Source organism: Bos taurus, chromosome 19 (assembly GCF_002263795.3).
Source record: "Bos taurus isolate L1 Dominette 01449 registration number 42190680 breed Hereford chromosome 19, ARS-UCD2.0, whole genome shotgun sequence".
Classification (NCBI taxonomy): Eukaryota; Metazoa; Chordata; class Mammalia; order Artiodactyla; family Bovidae; genus Bos; species Bos taurus.
Window position 1 is genome coordinate 26717762 of NC_037346.1, and position 23404 is coordinate 26741165.

General features: G+C 43.0%; 1 protein-coding gene and 1 long non-coding RNA gene across 6 annotated transcripts in view; one reads left to right on the plus strand and one right to left on the minus strand.

The window, feature by feature from the left end:
• LOC112442630 (uncharacterized) overlaps positions 1 to 23404 on the minus strand; it is a 141472-nt gene that overhangs the window by 56861 nt on the left and 61207 nt on the right. The window lies entirely within an intron of this gene.
• On the plus strand, positions 8953 to 18663 carry ALOX12E (arachidonate lipoxygenase, epidermal). Of its 3 annotated transcripts, XM_024980535.2 has the most exons (15): positions 8953 to 9680; positions 9805 to 9970; positions 10351 to 10552; positions 10742 to 10823; positions 10908 to 11030; positions 11544 to 11647; positions 11790 to 11950; positions 12776 to 12919; positions 13014 to 13223; positions 16126 to 16212; positions 16672 to 16841; positions 16963 to 17085; positions 17683 to 17782; positions 17890 to 18057; positions 18150 to 18663. In XM_024980535.2, exons 2-15 carry the CDS (start codon positions 9836 to 9838, stop codon positions 18327 to 18329), a joined length of 1989 nt encoding a protein of 662 aa, XP_024836303.1. In that variant the 5' UTR covers positions 8953 to 9680; positions 9805 to 9835; the 3' UTR covers positions 18330 to 18663. The 3 variants fall into 3 exon arrangements, with proteins under 3 accessions (XP_024836303.1, XP_059734270.1, NP_001077001.1); XM_059878287.1 differs by lacking the exon at positions 16126 to 16212 and having other exon boundaries at positions 8954 to 9680; NM_001083532.1 differs by lacking the exons at positions 8953 to 9680; positions 16126 to 16212 and having other exon boundaries at positions 9827 to 9970; positions 18150 to 18660.

A 23404-nucleotide genomic window follows, 5' to 3' on the forward strand; every position in this document is an offset into this window, starting at 1 on the left:
CAAATATCATATGATATCACTTATATGTGGAATATAAGAAAATGATACAAATGGTTACCAAAGGGGAAAAGGGTGGTGGGATAAATTGGGAATTTGGGATTAACAGATACACATTACTAGATATAAAATAGATAAACAACAAGAATTAACTGTATAGCACAGGGACCTATTTCAATGTCTTGTGAACGTGAACGTGAAAGTTGCTCAGTCGTGTCTGACCCTTTGTTCAGACTGTAGCCCACCTAGCTCCTCTGACCATGGGATTCACCAGGCAAGAATACTGGAGTGGGTTGCCTTTCCCTTCTCCAGGGGGATTTTCCCGACCCAGGGATCGACCTGGGTCTCCTGCATTGCAGGCCGATTCTTTAACAACTGAGCCACCAGGGAAGCCCAATAATACCTTGCAGCAATAATTAAAAGAATCTGAAAAAGTATATTGAGATGTGTATCACTGGATCACTTTGCTGTACACTTGAATAATTGTAAGTCAACTCTGCTTCAATTAAAAATCTAAAACATCCTCCTTTTAATCCTTATTTTGTTCTACAAGTAACAATCAGTTCAATGCTTATCACCAGTTCTGACTCTCCAGCAATTTTGTTTTTGTTTTGTCTCAAGGTCATTTTCTAGTACTGGATAGTTTAGGAAGGACTCACAGGAACAGTATTCTCCAACTTCTTGCATTTTGACAACAGTCTGTCTATACTTTTTATATTTGAAACCAGTTTTGTTAGATCTAAAATCCCTAACTCACATTTTCTTTCTATGAGCATCTTAAATATATCTCTTCATTTTCTTTTGGTACAAAGCATCAATTGTATCAGTCAGCATTCAATCAGAGAAGCAGAATCCTGTGAGTGATACAAAATTAGGGATTAATACAGGAATTAGACCTTACACAATTGAAGGAGCTGTTGGAGAAGACTATGCGTGTCTGCTGCCTCTGTGACTAGCATAGAGACTAAAGTCTCTAAAAGCCAGCTCAGCTAGCAGATGGAAACTTAGATGTGAAGTGGAAGAGAGAAAGGACAAATTGGAACTTGTGAGGACAAACTGGAAACTGTATATATCTCTTTCTACTGTCAGCATCAATGGTATGAAGCCCCCCAAGAGAATTTAGTGCATTCATCGTGGAGCTCTGTATGCTGCTGGCCCAGGACTTAAAGATCTGAAGGAAGAGATCTGGTGGGAATTTGAAGAAGCTGTGGTCCCAGGTGGTATCCCACGTCGATAAGGTGAGCCAGCAGACAAGCAGCAACTTGCGTGAGTTGCCACAGTGCCTGGGGCCCTCCTCCAACCCTCCAAGTGTGAAAACAACAACAAAATAGCTGCTCTTTCTCTTAAGCATTCCAAATCTTATGCAAATTTCTCTCTTGATCAACCCTCATCCAGAACCACAGAGGTAAATTTGAGTTTAACTAAAATGACATAGTACATTACTATGCTGTTAAAAAGGTCTGATGACAATTTAATTATACTTCCCTAATAAGTCATATGCCTTTTGTCTAGATGCATCAAATATCTTTTTTCCTTTTTCTTTAAAGGTCAGTGATTTTATCAGATCATGTCTTAGTGCTGGTCATTCTAAGTTGATTTTCTTAGGTATATATTATACTCATAATATGTTGCATCGTATTTGTTCATGTCCTTTACTTCAGGAATATTTTCTTGATTATAAGTTTTAATATTTGTTCTGACCCCTTGCTCTGGTTTTTGATCGTCTTTTCTGGTATTCTTTCATTTTCTGTAATGATGTTATTTTGTACTTTTTTTTTAAGATAATTTTTTAAGAGTAGTTTTAGATTCACGGCAACATTGAGAGGAAAGTAGAGATTTCCCATAGACCCCTACCCCTACACAAGCACAGCTTCCCCCATTATCAGCACCCCACACCGGAGTGTTACTTTTGTTAAAACTGAGGAACCTATACTGACACATCGAAGTCACCCAAAGCCCACAGTTTACATCAGGGCTCACACTTGGCATTATATTCTGTGGGTTTGAACAGATGTATAATGACACGTATCCATCATTATAGTATCATACAGAGTTTTCTCACTGTCCTAAAAACCCTCTGTGATCCACCTATTCATTCCTTCCTCTTTCCTAATCCCTGGCAACTATGATATTTTTATATCGTAACATGTGTCCACAGGTTTGCCTTTTTTGAAATGTTATATAGCTGGAATCACACAGTATGTAGCCTTTTCAGATTGGCTTCTTTCACTTAGTGAAAGTATTTGGGGTTCCTCCATGTCTTTTCATGGCTTGATAGCTTATTTGTCTTTAGTGCTGAATAATATTCCACTGTCTGAATGTACCACAGTTTATTTATCCACTCAGCTACTGAAGGGCAACTTGGTTGCTTCAAAGTTTTGGTAATTACGAATAAAGATGCTATAAACATCTGTGTGTGTATTTTTATAGTTTTGTTCTTTATTCTCTCTTTTCCTTGTAGTAATTTTGCATGGCATTTCACCTCACTCCCTTTGTATTGCCGTTTCTATGTGAATTTAGTTTTCCTGTATTATTGGAAGAGGCTCTGCTCAGCTAGCATTTCTAACTTTCTAGATCGCCTTTTTTTTTTTTCTTGTAATGTTCACAACCATGGTGTCTTGATTGTTGAGATTTCCTGGATCTGTTCCCCTTCCCTACTTTTATCGGGATCTTTTCTTTCCTTCATTTTTGTTGAACTTGTCCAAGGAGTTTCTCCTCAGTGTGAAGCTTTGTCCTGGCCTTAGTTGGTCGGTTTCAAGAGTCCATGGACTGTTCTAGTTCCTTTAGGTCTAATCACAGGCCCGAGCACCGACCTGCTATTAGAGTAGGGAAAAAAAAAAATCCCTCTCTAGTTTCAATTGCTATTCCCACATTGGCCTGTTCCCATCTGTCCTGCTGTCAGGCTTCCTGTTGCTTCCTTCCGTGTTCTCTCGCCAGATGAGATGCTGAAAACTCATAGTTCTTGTGGCTCTCGGTGGTTTGTCCCAATTCACTTGTATTACAGGATTTGTGGGACAACTTGCTGTCCAAATTTCAGTAAATATAAAAATATAAATGTAAAAATCAATGGATTTTGGGGACTTCCCTATCAGTCCAGTGGTTGGGAGTCTGCATTTTCACTGCAAAGGGCATGGGTTCAATCCCTGGCTAGGGAACTAAGATCTTGCATACCACGCAGCACAGCCAGAAAAAGAAAAAAAAAATCAATGGGTTTTTGGTTTTGATACGTAGTCGTTTATCTGTTTTTATGTGAACATTCAGGAAAATCCAAAATCTATTGCTGCCTCTGCTGATATCATCTTCCAGAATCTCTATGCACTACGTTTTATAGTAAAAAACTGAGGTATAGGAAGATTCATTGGTAATTAGCTTGTAGTGGGATTTTCTGAGGTTGCAGTGATGGCAGGGAGCCAGTGTTGATTGCTGAGAATGGGAGTGTCATTATCAGATCAGCTCATTTGAAAGATCAACTTGGCAGAGGTTTAGTGATTAGAGAAAGATACTGGAATGGGAAGACCAGTTATGACAGTATTTCCCTATTCCTAATAGGGGATTATAATAAGGGAGAGGTGAGGGGGAATGGCAAGAAATAGACATGAGAAATACAAAGGAGGCTAAATCAAGTGGCTTGGTGACTGAGGAGAGTTAGAGAGGAGTCAGAGTCAATTGAAAATTCCCAGGATGAATGTCGAGGGCAGTGGCATTGCCCCAGACATCAGTAGAGATGAGCATGAGGATCTGGTGACAGTGAGAGTGAGGGGGTTGAGGGAGAGGAGTGAGTAATTTTTTGAAAACTTGAGTTTGATGCAAGATAGAGATGTTGTATATGAATGTATGGAGCTCAGCAAAAGTTCCATGCTAGACACACATTTGGGAGTCATCCGCATTTTTTAATTTAAATAATACCAATTTAGCTGAACACATATATACTTTCATATGGGCTTCCCAGGTGGCGCTAGTGGTAAAGAACCTGCCTGCCAATGCAGGAGATGTAAAAGATGTAAGTTCAATCCCTGGATGGGGAAGATTCCCTAAAGGAGGGCATGGCAATCCAGTGCAATATTCTTGCCTGGAGAATCCCATGGACAGAGGAGCCTGGTGGGCTACAGTCCATCTGGTTGCAAAGAGTTGCAACTTAACACACACACATACACTTATATATATTCTTAAATAATAGTGTAATGTAACTTATCTGACCTATAAAGCAAGTATAGGGAATTTAGAAAGTTACATTTTTTAGCCTTTTAAACAGACATATCTCAATTCTTCCATAAACTTAAATATCATTTTGTACTTTTATTTCACATTTTGGAAAATTCCAGGACACTATGTAGAGCCACCTTCTACCCAAAATTTACAGAACAACTTAATCTACCAGAGGGTTTGCCTTGATTTAAAATTTAGAGTGATTAAAATGATTCACTTATTTTTTCTTCTACTGATTAAAAGTAAGTTCTTCTATGTCTTAATTAAAAGTCTCAGTAAAAAGTGTTTGAGGCTTTTTAGGATCACTAAAAGTTGGCTTGATGTAAATTCATATGAGTAAAAATTTCCCTTTTACTCATCCAAACACTTTGGAGAGGTAGGAAGAATGTATTTTGAGATAAGAATATTGAGTAAATTTTTGTTAATAATATAACAGTTGTTTTGCACAGTTTATTATATAGATTTTATTTTTCTCATCAGTATGTAATATTTATCTTCTTAAAATGAGGTATAGTTGGTTTACAATATTATATTACTTTCAGGTGTGCAAGATAGTGATTTAGAATGTTTATAGATTATAACTCCATTTACAGCAGGACTGACGTTGAAGCTGAAACTCGAATACTTTGGCTACCTGATGTGAAGAACTGACTCATTGGAAAAGACCCTGATGCTGGGAAAGATAGAAGGCGGGAGGAGAAGGGGATGACAGAGGATGAGATGGTTGGATGGCATCATTGACTAAACTGGACATGAGTTTGAGTAAACTCCAGGAGTTGGTGATGGACAGGGAGGTCTGGCGTGCTGCGGTTCATGGGGTAGCAAAGGGTCGGACACAACTGACAGACTGAACTGAACTGAACTGAACAGTTATTTTGGCTGTAGTCCCTGTGCTGTACAATATATCCTTGTAGCTTATTTATTTTATACATAGTAGTTTTTATCTCTTTTTAAGTTTTAATTTATTTATTTTTGGCTGTGCTGGGTCTTTGTTGCTGCACGGGCCTTTCTCTGGTTGCAGCAAGTGGGGGCTACTCTTCAGTTGAGATGCACTGGTTTCTCACTGCGGTGGCTTCTGAAGCCCGGCTCTGGGGTGCGTGAGCTCAGTAGTTGCGGCTCCCTGGATCTAGAGGGCACGCTCAGTAGTTGTGGCACAAGGGCTTAGTTGCTCCACGGCATGTGAGATTTCCCAGATCAGGGATGAAAACCATGTCTCCAACATTAGCAGGTGGATGCTTCACCACTGAGCCACCAGGGTAGCCCTCCAGAAATTTTAAATGGTTGTTATTTAAAAATAATTTGCACTAGTTTCACTAGAGATTGGATCCACTGAACTCCTCATAGTGTCATGTCAGGAGAGGAACTCCCCTCCTACATTTTCTGTTCCATCTTCTTTAGTTCCTTCTTTTTGTGCACAAAAGTACTCATTCTATTTCTTTCCCTTTCAATAGATACTTATGGCCCATCAGAAAGTGTTTAGTTTCCATCAGCAAGAATTATACCCTAACAAACTATTTACTCAATCAAAAAAAAAAAAAAGATTTTCTGATTGAATATTAAGAACTGAGGGCTCTTTTTCTCCTTTTCTTCCCAGTTCAGTTCAGTTCAGTTCAGTCGCTCAGTTGTGTCTGACTCTTTGCGACCCCATGAATCGCAGCAGGCCAGGCCTCCGTGTCGATCACCAACTCCCGGAGTTTACTCAAACTCACGTCCATCGAGTCTGTGATGCCATCCAGCCATCTCATCCTCTGTCGTCCCCTTCTCCTCCTGCCCCCAATCCCTCCCAGCATCAGAGTCTTTTCCAATGAGTCAACTCTTCACATGAGGTGGCCAAAGTACTGGAGTTTCAGCTTTAGCATCAGTCCTTCCAAAGAAATCCCAGGGCTGATCTCCTTCAGAATGGACTGGTTGGATCTCCTTGCAGTCCAAGGGACTCTCAGGAGTCTTCTCCAACACCACAGTTCAAAAGCATCAATTCTTCGGCACTCAGCTTTCTTCACAGTCCAACTCTCACATCCATACCTGACCACTGGAAAAACCATAGCCTTTGTTGGCAAAGTAATGTCTCTGCTTTTGAATATGCTATCTAGGTTGGTCATAACTTTCCTTCTAAGGAGTAAGCATCTTTTAATTTCATGGCTGCAATCACCATCTGCAGTGATTTTGGAGCCCAAGAAAATAAAGTCTGTTTCCACTGTTTCCCCATCTATTTCCCATGAAGTGATGGGACCAGATGCCATGATCTTAGTTTTCTTCCCAAGATGCTATTAAAATGATCATAAAGGAACAAGGAAGGACCCATACTGAAAAGGGCTGGAGAAGGTCCAAAGTGAATGGAGAATTCCAACAACTTTTAGATGGAAAGGAGATGCGGGGTTGAATGATGAAGTTGGGTAAAGGAAGCTGCAGACTTGAAAAGGTGAGAAGCTTGTACTGTGGATGAGCTGATCCTTTCTTCAGATCCTTAGATAGGGTCATCCATTCCAGGTACAAAGTATGATGAAAGAGAACTGAGAAGCAGGGTTAAGAATAGATGCCAATTTAAATATTGTTTTCAAAACAGTTGATTTCTTCTACTCCCATTCACAGAATACCCAGCACCCAGGTGTTCCTAGACAAAAACCCCAGCGGTTTTTGTCCCAAAATGGGACAAAATAGAAACCTACTTCTCTATCCAAAGTGGAAAACTGTCTGGAAAGTACTTGAAAAAGTGAAGGTGTTTCCCCAGAGTAAATTCCTGTATTAAAGTGTTTCTATTTGAGGTGTGCATGTGTGCTAAGTCGATTCAGTCGTGTCCAACTCTTTGCAACTCCATGGACTATAGCCCACCAGCTCCTCTGTCCATGGAATTCTCCAGGCAAGAATACTAGAGTGGGTTGCCATTTCCTTCTCTATTTGAGGCAGAGACTGCTAATTGCTCTCCAATATCCACTGTCCTCTTTAGGAGGGAACATACCTGCATGGAAAATACCAAGTGCCATGGAGTGAGATGGTGGAGCAGACAGAACCCTCATGCACTGTGGGAGTATGAATTGGTACAACTACTTTAGAAAACTATTTGGCAGTATTTACTAAAAATGAACATATACATACCCCCTGACCCAGCAATTCCACTCCTAATTATACAGCCAATAGTTATATGTATATATGTTTGCTAAAATTCACTAGAATGTTCATAGCAGTACTATTCACAATATCCCCAAACTGGAAACTACCCAAATGCCAATTAACGATGAAAGAGATATGTTAGTTATAGTGTATTTGCACAAAGATTTTACAATAAAAAATAAAACAAATGAGACCTAATCAAACATAAAAGCTTCTGCACAGTAAAGGAAACCATCAACAAAACAAACAGACAACCTACTGACTGGGAGAAAATATTTGCAAACGCTGCAACCAACAAGGGGCTAATTTCTAAAATATACAAACAGCTCATACAACTCAGCATCAAAAAAACTCAAACAATCCAATAAAAAATGGGTATAAGACTGAAATAAAATATTTCTTCAAAAAAGATATACAGATGACCAAGAAGCACACAAAAAGATATTTAATATCACTGATTATTAGAGAAATGCAAATCAAAACCATAATGAGGTATCATCTTACATTGGTCAGAATGGCCATAATCAAAAAGTCCATAAATAATAAATGCTGGAGAAGCTGTGGAGAAAAGGGAACCCTACCACACTCTTGGTGGGAATGTAAATTAGTGCAGCCACTATGGAAAACAGTAGGGAGAATCCTTAAAATAGAGCTACCATGTGATCCAGCAATCCCACTCCTGGGCTTATGTCCAGAAAAGATGAAAACTTTAATTCAAAAAGATATGTGGACCTATTTGTAATAGCCAAGACATGGAAGCAACCTAAGTGCAAATGAATGAATAAAGAAAACATGGTATATATATAGAATGGAATATTCCTTGGCCATAAGAAGAATGAAATATTGCTATACACACTACTATATATAAAATAGACAAACAACAGGACCTACTGTACAGCACAGGGAAATATTTTCAGTATTTTGTAATGACCTATAAGGGAAAAAAATCTGAAAAAGAATATATATATGTATAAACTGAATCACTGTGCTGTATATCTAAAACTAGCATGACACTATAAATCAACTACTTCCATACAGAAATCAAATAAAAAATAAATTTCAACTCACTTGGGTGTGGTATATGTAAGAAAGACTGAAAGAATCTCTTATTTTGGACCTACTCTCGAAAACTCCCTGCCCTATACAAAAACACTGACCAGTAGCTAGTTATGAAAAGGAAAGTTGCAAAGGGAAAGATGCTCAGTCATGCCTGACTCTTTGTGACCCCAAGGACTGTATAGTCTCCAGGACAGAATACTGGAGTGGGTAGCCTTTCCCTTCTACAGGGTATCTTCCCAACCCAGGGAATGAACCCAGGTCTCCCACATTGTAGGCAGATTCTTTACCAGCTGAGCCATAAGGGAAGCCCAAGAATACTGGAGTGGGTAGCTCATCCCTCCTCCAGGGGATCTTCCCGACCCAGGAATCAAACCAGGGTCTCCTGCATTGCAGGCAGTTTCCTTACCAATTGAGCTATGACGGAAACTCATCAGTTGCTATACATTTATGATTTCATTTTAAAATGTTTACATATGTCTGTATACTTTTTAATTCTCACTTGATCCAACTATTCTGATTAACTATTGCAGCAGAGGAGATGGAAGCAGGGTTTAAGCAAAAAGTGGATTCAAAACCTCTTTGTTCACAATGGAACAGGACGTCCAGGGAAGAGGCAAGTGGACTGGAGAGATGAAGTACCTTAGACGGGTGGTTAGAAATGAACATCCAAAGAAGGAATCTGGAAAGGATTTGTACCTGGGACAGCAGTGGTCCCTAAAGAGGCTTCGGAGAGCAAAGATTGGGAGGTGTGGGGTGGGGGGTGGAAAACTGGATGCAAAGGGAGTGTGTTGACCGGGTACATTACTGGTGCTCCATCTATGGTGCTGGCCCCAAGGAGCTCATTTCAGGGGAAGTCCAATGGAAACTTCAGGACTGGACTTGAAGGGGAATTCCAACTCTCCTCTTGGCTGAGAAGTCTGGACAACAAACTCCTCTGTTTCACCTGTCTGGCATTATCTCATCCTCATCCTCGAAAAAATGCCAAGATGGTTAACTCACTCTTCACTGAAAACACCCCCGCACTTCAAATGATCCCACCTCCCTTATCTCTCTTGCCTGTTGCTGTCTTATTTATTCACCAAAATTGGGTGGGCATGACAGGCAAACAATGATGATACTGTTTAGCTGTCATCATCCACAGGCAGGTGTGTGTGTTCAACTCCTAGCTGGGAGTGGAATTAGCATCACGAAGTGCTTGCCAAATGCATAAAGTTGGGTGAGTTTTGCTCTCTTTTGCTCACCTGCTTGAGCTTGTGAGAAACCCTGCGGACACAGAGCAACTGACAAGACAGGGACCTGCGCATCTGAGGGTGAGACGAACCAGTGGGTGTTAGGTGGGGACCCTGAAACCAGACACAACAGAGACAGTGGTCTGGGTGTGGTTTCCACGGGGGCTGGGCCTCAGATTCCCATAAATAGCTTATTTTCCTTCAGGTCCCCCACCCCAGGTCCAAGTCCGGGCAAGATGGGCAAATACAGGATTCGCGTCGCCACCGGAGACTCGCTCTTGGCTGGCTCCAGCAACCTAGTGCAGCTGTGGCTGGTGGGCGAGCACGGGGAGAAGGACCTGGGGAAGATACTGCGGCCGATACGGATCAGGGTTAGTGGAGAAGGTGGTGACTGCGGCGGTCGCGGAGGGGCGCACATGGGGGGCGCTGGGGCCTCGGCACCGAGGGACCCCTGGGTATCTGGGGAAGGAGGTCGGGCACGGGTGGGGTGCCAGGTAGCAAAAGAGAAGGCGAGAGGTCTGGGAGAGAAGCGCTGCACTTTCTTGCCCGGGTGGAGGGGCAGAGAAAAGGAGACGCCTGCCGGCCTGAGTTCCCCTCGGAGTGGCTTGTTCTTCCTCGCCTCCAACGCGGATTCAGGTCTCTTCCGGGGAGCGGTCGGAGGGGAAAGAGAAGCCCGGCTTCTCGGAGGGTTCTCTGACCCGCCCTCTCCGAGAACCCTGCACCCCATGTCTGAGCGCGTCCTGTGCTGCAGGAGGTGCAGCTCGAGGTCGAAGTCTCCCTATACCTGGGGCGCCTCCTGCTGGTGAAGCTGCGCAAGCACAAAAGCCTGGTGGGTTTCGACTGGTTCTGCAAGTGGATCGCGGTCCAGGGTCCCGGCACCCAAGGCGAGGCCTTTTTCCCCTGCTACCGCTGGGTGCAGGGCAACGAGATCATCTGCTTGCCCGAGGGCACCGGTGAGAACAGTGGGAAAACAGAGGGCGGCACCTGGCGGGCTGGACGTTCTAATGTAAGAGGGAAAGGAGAGAGAGAGATGGAGGGAAAGTCAGAAGGGAAAGGATGGGGCTGAGCAGCTCAGCTGGAAAGGGGTCCCAGAATGAAGCTATGTTAATGGAGACCCTGTTCTATTGCGACCCCTTCCCCAGCCCGGACCGTGAGGGATGATCCCCAGAACCAGTTTAAGAAACATCGGGAGAAAGAGCTTGAGGAAAGAAGGAAGGTGTACCGGTGAGACCCAGGAAGCCTTTGATCCCTAAAAGATCCTAAGAAACCCACCACCCTACTTACACCAATTCCATCTTCTTCCTCCAGATGGGGTTTCTGGAAAGAGGGATTAATCCTGCCTATAGCAGGGAATACACAATGGGATCTTCCCAGAAACGAGAGATTTCTTGAAGATAAGGATTTAGACTTCAGTCTCTCTCTGGCAAAAGTGTGAGTGCCAGGTTGTTGCTGTTCAGTTGCTAAGTCATGTCCAACTCTTTGCGACCCCATGGACTGTATGTAGCACATGAGGCGTCCCTGTCCTTGATTAACTTCCCGAGTTTGCTCAAACTTTTGGCCATTGAGTTGATGATGCCATCCAACCATCTCATCCTCTGTCACCCTCTTCCTCTCCTGCCCCCAATCCTTCCCAGCATCAGGGTCTTTTCCAATGAGTCAGTTCTTTGCATCAGGTAGCTAAAGTACTGGAGCTTCAGCTTCAGCATCAGTCCTCCCAATGAATATTCAGGGTTGATTTCCCTTAAGACTGACTGGTTTGATCTCCTTGATGTCCAAGGAACCCTTGAGTCTTCCCCAGCACCAGAATTCGAGAGCATCAGTTCTTCGGCACTCAGCCTTCTTTATGGTCCAACTCTTGAGTGCCAGGTTAAGGCTGACATCTTCATCCCAGGATACAAGGTGGGATTCTTTCCTGAACTTCTTGTACTTGCCTTCTCTGCACAGGTTGAAGGACTTGGCCTTAAAGGGGTCATTAGATCTCACAAATTCTGTAAGAAGACTGGAAGACTTCAATAAAGTATTCCCGCAAGGAAAAACTCCTCTGGCTGGTCAGTTACCTTAACATCCCCAGACCTACCCACATATTTCTAACTCAGGGATCTGAAAGGAGAGGGGAGAGGGTCGGAGAGTAATAGGGCAGTGACATCAGGAGCTCGGAGCTTACAGCATCCTCCCACCTGATGTCCCTAGAGCGGGTCCGCAATTGCTGGAAGGATGATGCCCTATTTGGGTACCAGTTCCTCAACGGGGCAAACCCTATGCTCCTGAGACGCTCCACGAGTCTCCCGTCACGGTTGGTGCTGCCTCCGGAAATGGAAGACTTGAAGACACAGCTGGAGAAAGAACTCCAGGTGCTGTGCTTCATCTGTTCACCCATCACCCCAGCCATCATTCTGGTCTCCTTCTCTTTGCCTCATTCTTCTCTTCCCCCTTCCCTCATTTCCTCCATCAGCACCTGTTTAATCTACACCCTCCTCCATCTATACTTCAGGGTTTCTCAACTTTGGCACTGATATTTTTGGGTCCGATAACTCTGTTGTGGGAGGCTGTCCTGTGCATTGTAGAATGCTTAGTGGCATCTCTGGCTACAACCCACTAGCTGCCAGCAGCATCCCCCAGTTGTCTTCAGGCATTGCCAAATATCTTCTAGGGGGTAACATCTTGGGTTGAGAACCACTGATCTACACCAACTCCTTCTGTTATCTCCTTCTGCTATTATTCCTCTTCCATCTCCATTTCCATCTCTTCTTTCTTCATTAGCTATTTCTCAGCCTTAGCAAAGAGCCCAAGCTTTTGGAGGGAAATAGCAAGAGAGACTAAACAAAGCCCTGGGAGACAGTTGGGGCTATGTTTTTTGCGGGGAGGGGAATTCAGATCAAAGAAATGTGCCACATTTGGCTAAAGCGTGAAGGAGGGTGATAAGGGAAGAGTTTTGTTGTGGGGGAAGAGGGTACAAGGAAAACCACAAAATTCACATCAGAGAGTTCCAACTCTGATGAACGATACTGGTCATGGAAACTCTGCATTTGGGGTTTTGGTTATGGGAGAAGTGATTGGCATTTACGTAAAAGACTTGATGGATAGGGAAAGGAATCAGCCTGACCAATGAGAGAAGGGCAGGTCAGGTCAAGAACTAACCTCAACCCCTTTATCTATCCCTGTTCCCCACCCGCTAGACTGGATCTCTCTTTGAAGCTGACTTCTCCCTGCTGGATGGGGTCAAGCCTAATGTCATCATTTTTAAGCAACAGTATGTAGCAGCCCCTCTGGTCATGCTGAAGCTCCAGCCCGATGGAAGACTTTTACCTATGGTCATCCAGGTGAGAGGACCCAGGTGTCCTGCCCCAGTCATTGATCTTCCCTAGGGACTTGGACACCCAGGTCCTTAGCCCCCAACTTTCTCTCCTGCTCTAGCTCCAGCCACCTCGGAATGGATGCCCCCCACCTGTGTTGTTCCTGCCTTCGGATCCCCCCATGGCCTGGCTCCTTGCCAAGACCTGGGTCCGGAGCTCTGATTTCCAGCTCCACCAGCTACAGTCACACCTGCTGAGGGGCCACCTGATAGCCGAGGTTATTTCTGTGGCCACCATGAGGAGCCTGCCCAGCCTGCATCCTATCTACAAGGTATTTCGTGCATGTGTGCTAAGTCGCTTCAGTCCTGTCCAACTCTGTGAGACCCTATGGACTGTAGCCCACCAGGCTCCTCTGTCCAGGGGATTCTCCAGGCAAGAATACTGGAGTGGGTTGCCATTTCCACCTCCAGGGGATCTTCCCGACCCAGGGATAGAACCAGCGTCTCTTATGCCTCCTGCATTGGCAGGCAGGTTCTTTACCACTAGCGCCACCTTTCAGCATTTCTTAATTTTGCATCTGACTGCCCTTCAGATTTCACACTCCTAGACTCTGGAGATGTTTACACATGACCTTGTGGCATGTTAGGTTAGTAGCAATCTCAGTTTACATAGACACACATATACACAGTGCTATGGAAATGGCTAAGATTAAAGAAAGAGTGAGAATGGGTTTTACAAAGAAATTGAAATTTGGGCTGAGGATGTTGTCGGTTGGATAGTAAGGGGTGGGACATTCCAGTCAGAGAGATCTGTGGAGGTACATGGATGCTGACTGATATCAGGTGTGACTGGAGAGTAGGGTGTGAGTGATCGAAGTGCTGGGTAGGAGGAAAGGGAGGTGGGGGAAGATGAGGGGGAAAGCCCTGTTACTTGGTGGGGAGAAGAATCAATAGCTCTGCTTGAAATGTCAGGAAAGGGAGTTCCCTGGTGGCCTAGTGGTTAGGATTCGAGCTTATACTGCCAAGGCCTGAGTTCATTCCTTGGTTGGGGAACTGAAATCCCACAAGTCATGTGGTGTGGCAAAAAAAAAAAAAGAAGTAAAGAAAAGAAAAAGAAAATGTCAGAAAGGCAGTTAGATATATGAGCCTGGAGTTCTTGGAATGGGTCAGGATTAAAGATATAGATTCCTTTCTCTCTTTTTTTAGGTAAGAAGTAGATTTATTTTGAGAGAAACACACTCCACAGTGTGTGGGCCATCTTAGAAGGCGAGTGTGGCTGAAGGTATAGATTTTAAAGTTATCAGAAAACAGACATATCTAAAGTCATTATGAAGACTAGATTAAGCTGTCTAGTGTTTGTAGCTACAGCTGAGAATTTGGCCCAGATATAATTCTAGGGTGTCACAACCCTTATAAATTGAAAGGAGGGAATGAAGTAAGAAAAGGAGCAAGAGGAGAGCTATCTACTGAGGAAGGAGGGAAACAAAAAGTGTGATAGCAGGGCAACCAAAAGGAAAAAATGTTTCAAGAGAGAAGTGTGATTGTATCACATGCTGTTGAGAAGCAAACACAGTTACAGAGAAGTGACATTTGGATTTGTTGATATGGAAGTCATTGGTTAATCCACTGGTTAATCCTATCTCAGGGGAGTGGAGGTGGTAGAAGCCTGATCAGTGTGGGCTGAGCAGAAAAATATCATGTGAGGAAGTAGAGACAATACTGCTTCTGCTGCTGCTAAGTCGCTTCAGTCGTGTCCAACTCTGTGCAATCCCATAGATGACTCCTTTAAGACTTGCAATGAGAAACAGATTTACAGACTGACAGAACGAACTTATGGTTACCAGGGTGGGGGAGGGGGTAAGGAATAGTTAGGGAGTTTGGGATTGACATGTACACACTGCTATATTAAAGGTGTCCATTGGCAGATGAATGGATAAGGAAGTTGTGGTACATATACACAATGGAATATTACTCAGCTATAAAAAAAAGAACACATTTGAGTCAGTTCTAATGAGGTGGATGAAACCGGAGCCTATTATACAGAGTGAAGGAAGTCAGAAAGAGAAACACAATACAGTATATTATTAATGCATATATATGGAATTTAGAAAGACGGTAATGACGACCCTATATGTGAGACAGCAAAAGAGACACAGATGTAAAGAACAGGCTTTTGGACTATGTGGGAAAAGGAGAGGGCGGGACGATTTGAGAAAATAGCATTGAGATGTGTATATTACCATATGTAAAACAGATGACCAGTGCAAGTTCGATGCATGAAGCAGGGCACTCAAAGCTGGTGCTGTGGGACAACTCAGAGGGATGGGGTAAGGAGGGAGGTGGGAAGGGGGTTCAGGATGGGGGGACACATGTACCCTGTGGCTGATTCATGTTAATGTATGGCAAAAACCACCACAACACTGTAAAGTAATTAGCCTCCAATTAAAATAAATAAATTTAAAACAAAACAAACAACAAAAAAAAAGATGGACAATCAACAAGGACCTACTTTATAGCACAGGGAACTCTGTTCATTATTATGTAACAACCCAAATGGGAAAAGAATTTGAAAAAGAATAGATACATGTATATGTACAACTGAATCACTTTGCTGTACACCTGAAACTAATGCTTTATTAATCATCTATACTCCAATATAAAATAAAAAGTTTTTTAAAAAGAAGACTTGCTATGAAAGGGGAAGCAAGCAATGAGGATGCTGCTAGAGAGTGGTTTAAGTTTAAGCCAAGGGTTTTTTTTCTTTGGAGTATCAAATACTAAGTGAGAGAGAGGACAGAGAGAGAATGAGCAGGAGTGACATCCCTAGGGAAGGCAAAGAGGAGGTGAAGAGTGCAATGGAAGGCAGTAGAGATACTTTACTGATAGGAGTAAGACACAGGTATAAGATAGAATTTCACATGTAGGAAACTTTCTCGTTTTTTGTGATGTGAGACAAAGGACTCCTAAAATTCTTATATATTACATGAAGCTGTGCAAATAAGTGAACTCCTAAAACCTTTGACCTTGGGTGACCCCAAGAAGACAGTTCCTCATCTTCCTTCTCCCAAATCTTAACCTGACCCAATACAATCCAAGAGGCACTCTCTTCTTTTCATGAAGACCCATCCTCTCCCCTGTTTATTTCCTCTCTCAGGTCTTCTAATCTCCTTTCCACTCATGGGTCCTGGGACCCCTCTTATTTGACTGTGTTCCAATTCTTTCTTCCATAATCAGCTCCTGATTCCACACTTTCGCTACACCATGGAGATCAACGTGCTGGCCCGGAGTAATCTTGTCTCTAAATGGGGAATTTTTGATCTGGTATGGACAGGGATGGGTAAAGAGGGAGGAGGGTACAAGGATGAAGGAATTCACTTTGCCATTCCTCCCTGAAGCTCTATGCCCTCTACCAAAGGCCTCCCCCGATCTGCCTCACACCTGAGTAGCTTTCTTCATAAAGGGACCTGAGTAGGGCCACTGGGCTTGAATCTCCTGACTGCCATCCCCCTCAGCTGACACGTGCTGTGTGCTTAGTCACTCAGTCATGTCCTACTCTTTGCAACCCCATGGACTGTAGCCCTCCAGGCTCCTCTGTCCATAGAATTCTCCAGGCAAGAATACTGAAGAGGGTTGCCATGCTCTTCTCCAGGGGATCTTCCCAACCCAGAGATTGAACCCAGGTCTCCCACATTGCAGGCGGATTCTATACCCTCTGAGCCACCAGGGAAGCCCTCAGCTGACATGGAAAACACTAATTTATCTGCTGTGGGTTGCCCTCAGGTGGTGAGCACTGGGAGTGGCGGCCATGTAGACATTCTCCAGAGAGCCACAGCTGGTCTGACCTATCGCTCCTTCTGCCCTCCTGATGACCTGGCAGACCGTGGGCTCCTGGATGTGAAGTCTTCTCTCTATGGCCAAGATGCGCTCAGGCTCTGGGGAGTCATCAGCCGGTGAGAGCAACACCAACAGGGAAGACCCAGTGGGCCCTCTGGTGAGAACAAGGGGGACTGCAGATCCAGAAGGTCCTAGGCTGGCCATCTGAGACCCAGTGTCTTCTTCCCTGGGGAGCAGGTACGTAGAGAAGATGGTCAGTCTTTTCTACAAGAGTGATGGAGCTGTGAAGGATGATCCAGAACTGCAGGCCTGGTGTAGAGAGATCACTGAGACTGGACTGCAGGGGGCTCAGGACCGGGGGTAAGGCCCAGATCCTCCCCACTGACCCTGTGTCAACTCACACCCACCTGTCAACAATCCATACCTTTTCACAATACTGTAAGTCACCCTAGGGGAGTTTGGGGGGAAATGGATACATGTGTATGTACTGCTGAATCCCTTTGCTGTTCACCTGAAACTCACAAGTTTGTTAACTGGCTATACCTCAGTGCAAAAAACAAACAAACAAAAAGTTTAAAGCCAAAAAAATATTTAAGACACCCTACCTCAAGACTCAGAGCTTCCTCCAGAAATTCTAATTGTAACCACTCCTAATTCCCCAGCCCCTTTCCTTTCTCACCCTCTCATACAGCATTCCCCATCCTTATGCAACTTGCTAAGAGCTTCCTCTAGAACCACATATATTTCCCTTAGTTACTTTCCCTCACCTTTTCCTGCCCTCTCTCCTAATGCCAACGGGTTCATCCAAGCCCATAAACATGTGAATACACACTATGCGTGTACTAGAGGCACAACCACACACAGGAATTCTTTTCTGTATCCCCAGATATCTTTCACTGCCTGAGATCAACTGTCTCCTGTCCTGGTCTCAAAGCCTCAAATTCTTACCTCACACAGGTTCCCTATCTCCTTAGAGTCCCGAGCTCAGCTCTGCCACTTCATCACCATGTGCATCTTCACGTGCACTGGTCAGCATGCTTCCACCCACCAGGGCCAGGTAACCTGTTGTGATCCTCGCCCCCTGGGGCTCCCGGGAGGTAGAAGATAGGGGACCAAATGCCTGGGTCATCAGCCTGGGTTTCTGAGAGGCTCTCCTACCTGCAGCTGGACTGGTACTCCTGGATCCCGAATGGTCCATGCACCATGCAGAAGCCTCCGCCCATCTCCAAGGATGTGACAGAGAAGGATATAGTAGACTCACTGCCTAGTCTGCACCAGGCCCGAACACAGAAGACATTCATAAAATTCCTTGGCCGACGCCAGCCTGTCATGGTTAGAGATGGATGCCTACACCCTAGGGGAGAAGGAGCAGTGTTCTTGGCTGAGGGGTCCATGCGCTGAGCCTTTTTGTTCTCCCCTGTCAGGTGGCCTTGGGGCAGCACAAAGAAAACTATTTCTCTGACCCTGGACCTCAAGCTGTGCTGAAGCAATTCCAGGAGGAGTTGGCTGCCCTGGACAAGGAGATTGAGGTCCGAAATGCAGGCCTGGACCTGCCCTATGAGTATCTTCGACCCAGCATGGTAGAGAACAGTGTGACCATTTGATGCCTTGCTCACATCATTCCCAAATTCCGCCCTCCCTAAGTACCCTTTGAATACCCCACCCTCCTTGGCCACAGCCTCTGGTGAACAGATTGACCCCTAAGCTGTGTGGTCAGTGCTCAGGGATGCTGCATCACTCAACTCTAGGTAATACATAATGAATGGTTCCCACTGAATTTTGGAACCCCTCCCTACCCACAGCTGCCCTACCTTAATGTCCACCTAGCCCTACACTTCTTTGTCCTTTGTCCCCATCTCCTCTTTTTCAAAGAATCTAGTTTATATATAAATGAAATGAAAAAATATATAAAATAAATGAAAAGATCTAATTAAATAATAAAGTTGGTTATGCACGGTGAAGGAAGGAGGTAGGAAAAAAGATCTTAGTTTGTTTCCTGTTCTCTCATTCAGATTCCAAGGAAGAAAAATAAAGATGCTTTCCTGGAACAAACATTTCTTCCTGTAGTTAACACATCCCTCAAAGATTTTCTTAAACCTTTTAAACCTAAATTAGGGAAGTTCTGACTGACTGCCCAAAGCGTTTAATACCAGCAAAGCTGTATAGGAAACTGTATAAATCAGGGTTGAGAGCAGCGTGGAAGAAAGGAGAAGGCAAGGAGGGCCTATTGGTAGAACTAAGAAATCACCAGGGAAAATAGACATGTGAAATGTCAAGGGGTTACCCTGAATGACTAGGTCTGTACCTTTGACAGGGGCCAGTGAAATAAATAGGGGCATGTAGGATTTAGAATAGAATCCATTTGAATTCTCCTTCTAGTTGTGGGAAAACACATTTTAAGAAAACAGTCCTTAAAAACAGGAGTTGCACATCCTGGAAGATTCTTCTTGTTCTTTTCCACCTGCATCTGTACAGAGACACATGTGGAAAAGAACAAAAAAAATCTTCTGTATGAAGAGGACTCTCACCAGAAACATACTGCTAGGGAGCAGATCAAAATTATACTTCCAATATGAGTTTAGGAGAAAACCTCATGATTTAATCACAAATGTGAAGGAATATCAAATAGAAGGGGTAAGAAGGGAACTAGCAGAATTATTAGAGAAATGGAAATCGAAACTACAATGAGGTACCACCTCACACTGGTCAGAATGGCCATCATTAAAAACTCTACAAAAAACAAATGCTGGAGAGGGTGTGAAGAAAAGAGAACTCTCCTCTACTGTTAGTGGAACGTAAGTTGAGGCAGCCACTATAGAGAACAGTATGGAGGCTCCTCAGAAAACTAAAAACAGAATCATCACATGATCCAGCAATCCCACTCCTCAGCGTATATCCAGGCAAAACTCTAATTCAAAAAAGTACATGCACACTATTCACAATAGCCAAGACATGGAAACAACCTAAAAGTCCATTAACAGATGAATGGATAAAGATGTGGTACATGTATACAATGGAATACTACTCAGCCATAAAAAGAGTAAAATACTGCCATTTTCAGCAACATAGATGCAACTAGAGATTATCATACTAAGTGAAGTAAGTCAGAAAGAGAAAGACAAGTATCATATGATATCACTTATACGTGGAATCTAAAATAAAACACAAATGAACCCATTGATGAAACAGAAACAGACTCATGGATACAGAGAACAGATTTGTACTTGCCAAAGGGGAGGGTTTTGGGGAAGGGGTGTAGTGGGAGGTTGGGGTTAGCAACTGTTAGCTATTATATATAAAATGGATAAACAACAGGGTCCTACTGTACAGCATGGGGAACTATATTCAATATCCTATGATAAACTATAACAGAAAAGCATATTAAAAAAGAAGGGATATATGGACTTCCATGGTGGCTCAGTGGTAAAGAATCCACTTGCCAATGCAAGAGACACAGGTTGGATCTCTGGTCCAGGAAGAACCCACACATTGCGGAGCAACTCAGCCCATGCACCACAACTACTGAGCCCATGTGCTGCGACTACTGAAGCCGGCATGCCCTAGAACCAGAGCTCTGCAGCAAGAGAAGTCACACAATTAGAAGCTTTCGCATCACAACCAGAGAGTAGCCCCATTCACCACAACTAGAGAGAAGCCCGAGGGCAGCAGTGAAGATCCAGCACAGCCAAAAATAAATAGACATATAATCATTTTTAAAAAATAATATACAAAACTGAATCACTTTGCTATACAGCAGAAATTAATACAATATTGTAAATCAACTATACTTCAATAAAGAAAATCAATGGAATATGAAAAAAGAGTTAATTAAGAGAGCACAGGATAGGGGGAAGATCAGGAGCACAAAAAAAGAAAATAAAAATATTTAAGAACTATATATACATATATATATATAAAGAAGGAAACTAGCAGAATTCTGGGAAAAATTCTGGGAAAATTTCAAGAAAAAAACATGGAAGAAATATAAAATTAGGAAGAACAAAACAGGGACTAGACATAGAAAGCACAGGAGAAAGGTTAGAAATTTAAAAGCTAATACAACATAATGCAAACCAAAATAAAGAAGAAAGGTTTAGAGGGAAAATACACAGTGGGTATGAATGACTGAGATTGAAGAACAGACAGATTAATTGCAATTCCTAAAAAAGAAACGAGATAGAACAATGGAATAGAATACATATGTTAAAATGTATATAATGGAAGAAATCTCTCTTGAAATAAAAATCTACATATTGAAAGGAAAAATCAAGTACCAGTGAAAACTGACCTAGAATTGTCAACTCAGAGGTATATCCCTAAAGCTACTGGATTTTAAATATGAGCAAACAATCCTGTAGGCAGAAGGCCAATGGCAACTCACTCCAGTACTCTTGCCTGGAAAATCCCATGGACGGAGGAGCCTACTATGCTGCAGTCCATGGGGTCGCTAAGAGTCGGACACGACTGAGCGACTTCACTTTTACTTTTCACTTTCATGCATTGGATAAGAAAATGGCAACCCACTCCAGTATTCTTGCCTGGAGAATCCCAGGGACAGAGGAGCCTAGTGGACTGCCGTCTATGGGGTCTCACAGAGTCAGACACGACTGAAGCGACTTAGCAGCAGCCGCAGCAGCAGACAGAAGGGCAAGAAGATCAAGTCACAGTATTCAATGCCAAACAGCAGTGGGTCCATCCCTTCAAAATATTCAAGGAAAAAGCGAGCCAAGGATTTTTCCTGTCTGTGAATTCTTTTTGCTTTCTCTCTCTCTTTTTTTATTGTGTTAAAATACACATAATATAAAATTTGCCACCATAACCATTTTAAAATATAGCATTTCAGTGGCATTAAATATATTCACACTGCTGTGTAGACATCACCATCATCCACTGCTCTCTTCATCTTATAAAACTGAAACTCTATAGCCATTAAACAATAATTCTATATCCTACCCTTCCCCCAGACCCTGGAAACCACCATTATACTTTCTGTCTACATGATTTTGATTCTTCTAAGTATTTTATATAAGTGGAATTATATAGTATCTATATTTCTGTGGCTTTGCATGAACACTGACTTCTCCATTTATTCATCTTGAAACTGACTTTTTTAAAATACGGGGACTTCTCTGGTGGTCCAGTGGTGAATGATCTGCCTGCCAATGCAGGGGACACAGGTTTTGGTAGGAAGATTTTTAACTATATGATAAAATTCTTTTAATAGTTTAAAATATATTTAGGTTTTCTATTCTTGAGGGAGATTTAGTTCTACTTTGGGAATTTGTCAACACTTCATCAAATTTATTATCATTTTGTATTTACAGTATTGTTTTATTTATCAATTACCCTCAGCAGCAAAGGACACAAGACCAGAAATGAGAGCGTAGACCTTCCCTATGAATACCTAAAACCCAGCTGCATAGAGAACAGCATCAGTATATTAGCCCCAATCTATTCCCTTTTCAAAGACCTCAGACTACCATGATAGTTAGAAAAAGGAGAAGAAAAAAATCCATAAAATATCAGGGAACCGAAACAATGAATTAAAAATTTTAAGATAATACATTAGGAATAAAGATACAGTTTATAGGATCAATAAAGTAAAAAACTGACTCCTTGAGAAGACCAACAAAACTGACAAACTTCTGTCAAGCCTGGTCAAACAAAAAAAGGATGGAAGTATAAATAAATACTTCTAGCAACGAAAAGCATCATATTAACAGCCCTAAACCTGTTCTTCTTATAATAATTGACATAAACAGAGATAAAGAACATGGAATATCAGTCTCTGATCCGGAGATAAAGGTGATGAGGGGTTTGGGGGGGTGGGGAAGAAGGGGGGGGCTTGCTAACAGAGCGTGAATTTCTGGGACTCTCACTTAAAACTTTGATACACGCTAATTACAACAGCTCAGTGGTAAAAGAATCTGCCTGCCAATACAGGAGATGCAGAAGACTCTGGTTCGATCCCTAAGTTGGGAAGATTCCCTAGAGTAGGAAATGGCAACCTACTTCAGTATTCTTGCCTGGAAAATTCCATGAACAGAGGAGTTTGGTGGGCTGCAGTTCATGGGGTCACAAAAGAGTCAGATACGATCAAGCGACTGGGCACAGCACAGCACATTTACAATAGCCAAGACAAGGAAGCAACCCAAGGGCCCATTGACATACAGTTGGATTAAGAAATATCATATATATATATTTTTTCCAATATACTCAGCTGTTAAAAAAAAAAAAAGAAGAAGAATGGGGCTTCCCTGGCAGTCCAGTGGTTAAGAATCTGCCTTCCAATGCAGAGGACCTGGGTTTGATTCCTGGTCAGGGAAATAAGATCCTACATGCCATGGAACAACTAAGCCCGTGAACTGCAGCTACTGAGCTCGCGTGCTATGGAGCCTGTGCGCCACAACTAGAGAGTCCGTGTGCCACAACAAAGCAACAGTAACAACATAAAACAGTGAATAACGTAGAAACAGACACATACGGCCCATTAAAAATCACCCACTGCTGCCAACCTTTCAACAACTCCGTCACCACCTCACCCAGCAGGAGGTGGAGTTTGAGCTTAGAACTTGCCTTCTCAGAAGGATTATAAAAGACAGTCTCAGAAATAAACTCTCAGAATTTTTTCACTGGTCATAAGCTTTTCTGGAGAAACTCTGTGAGGTAAAGACTGAAA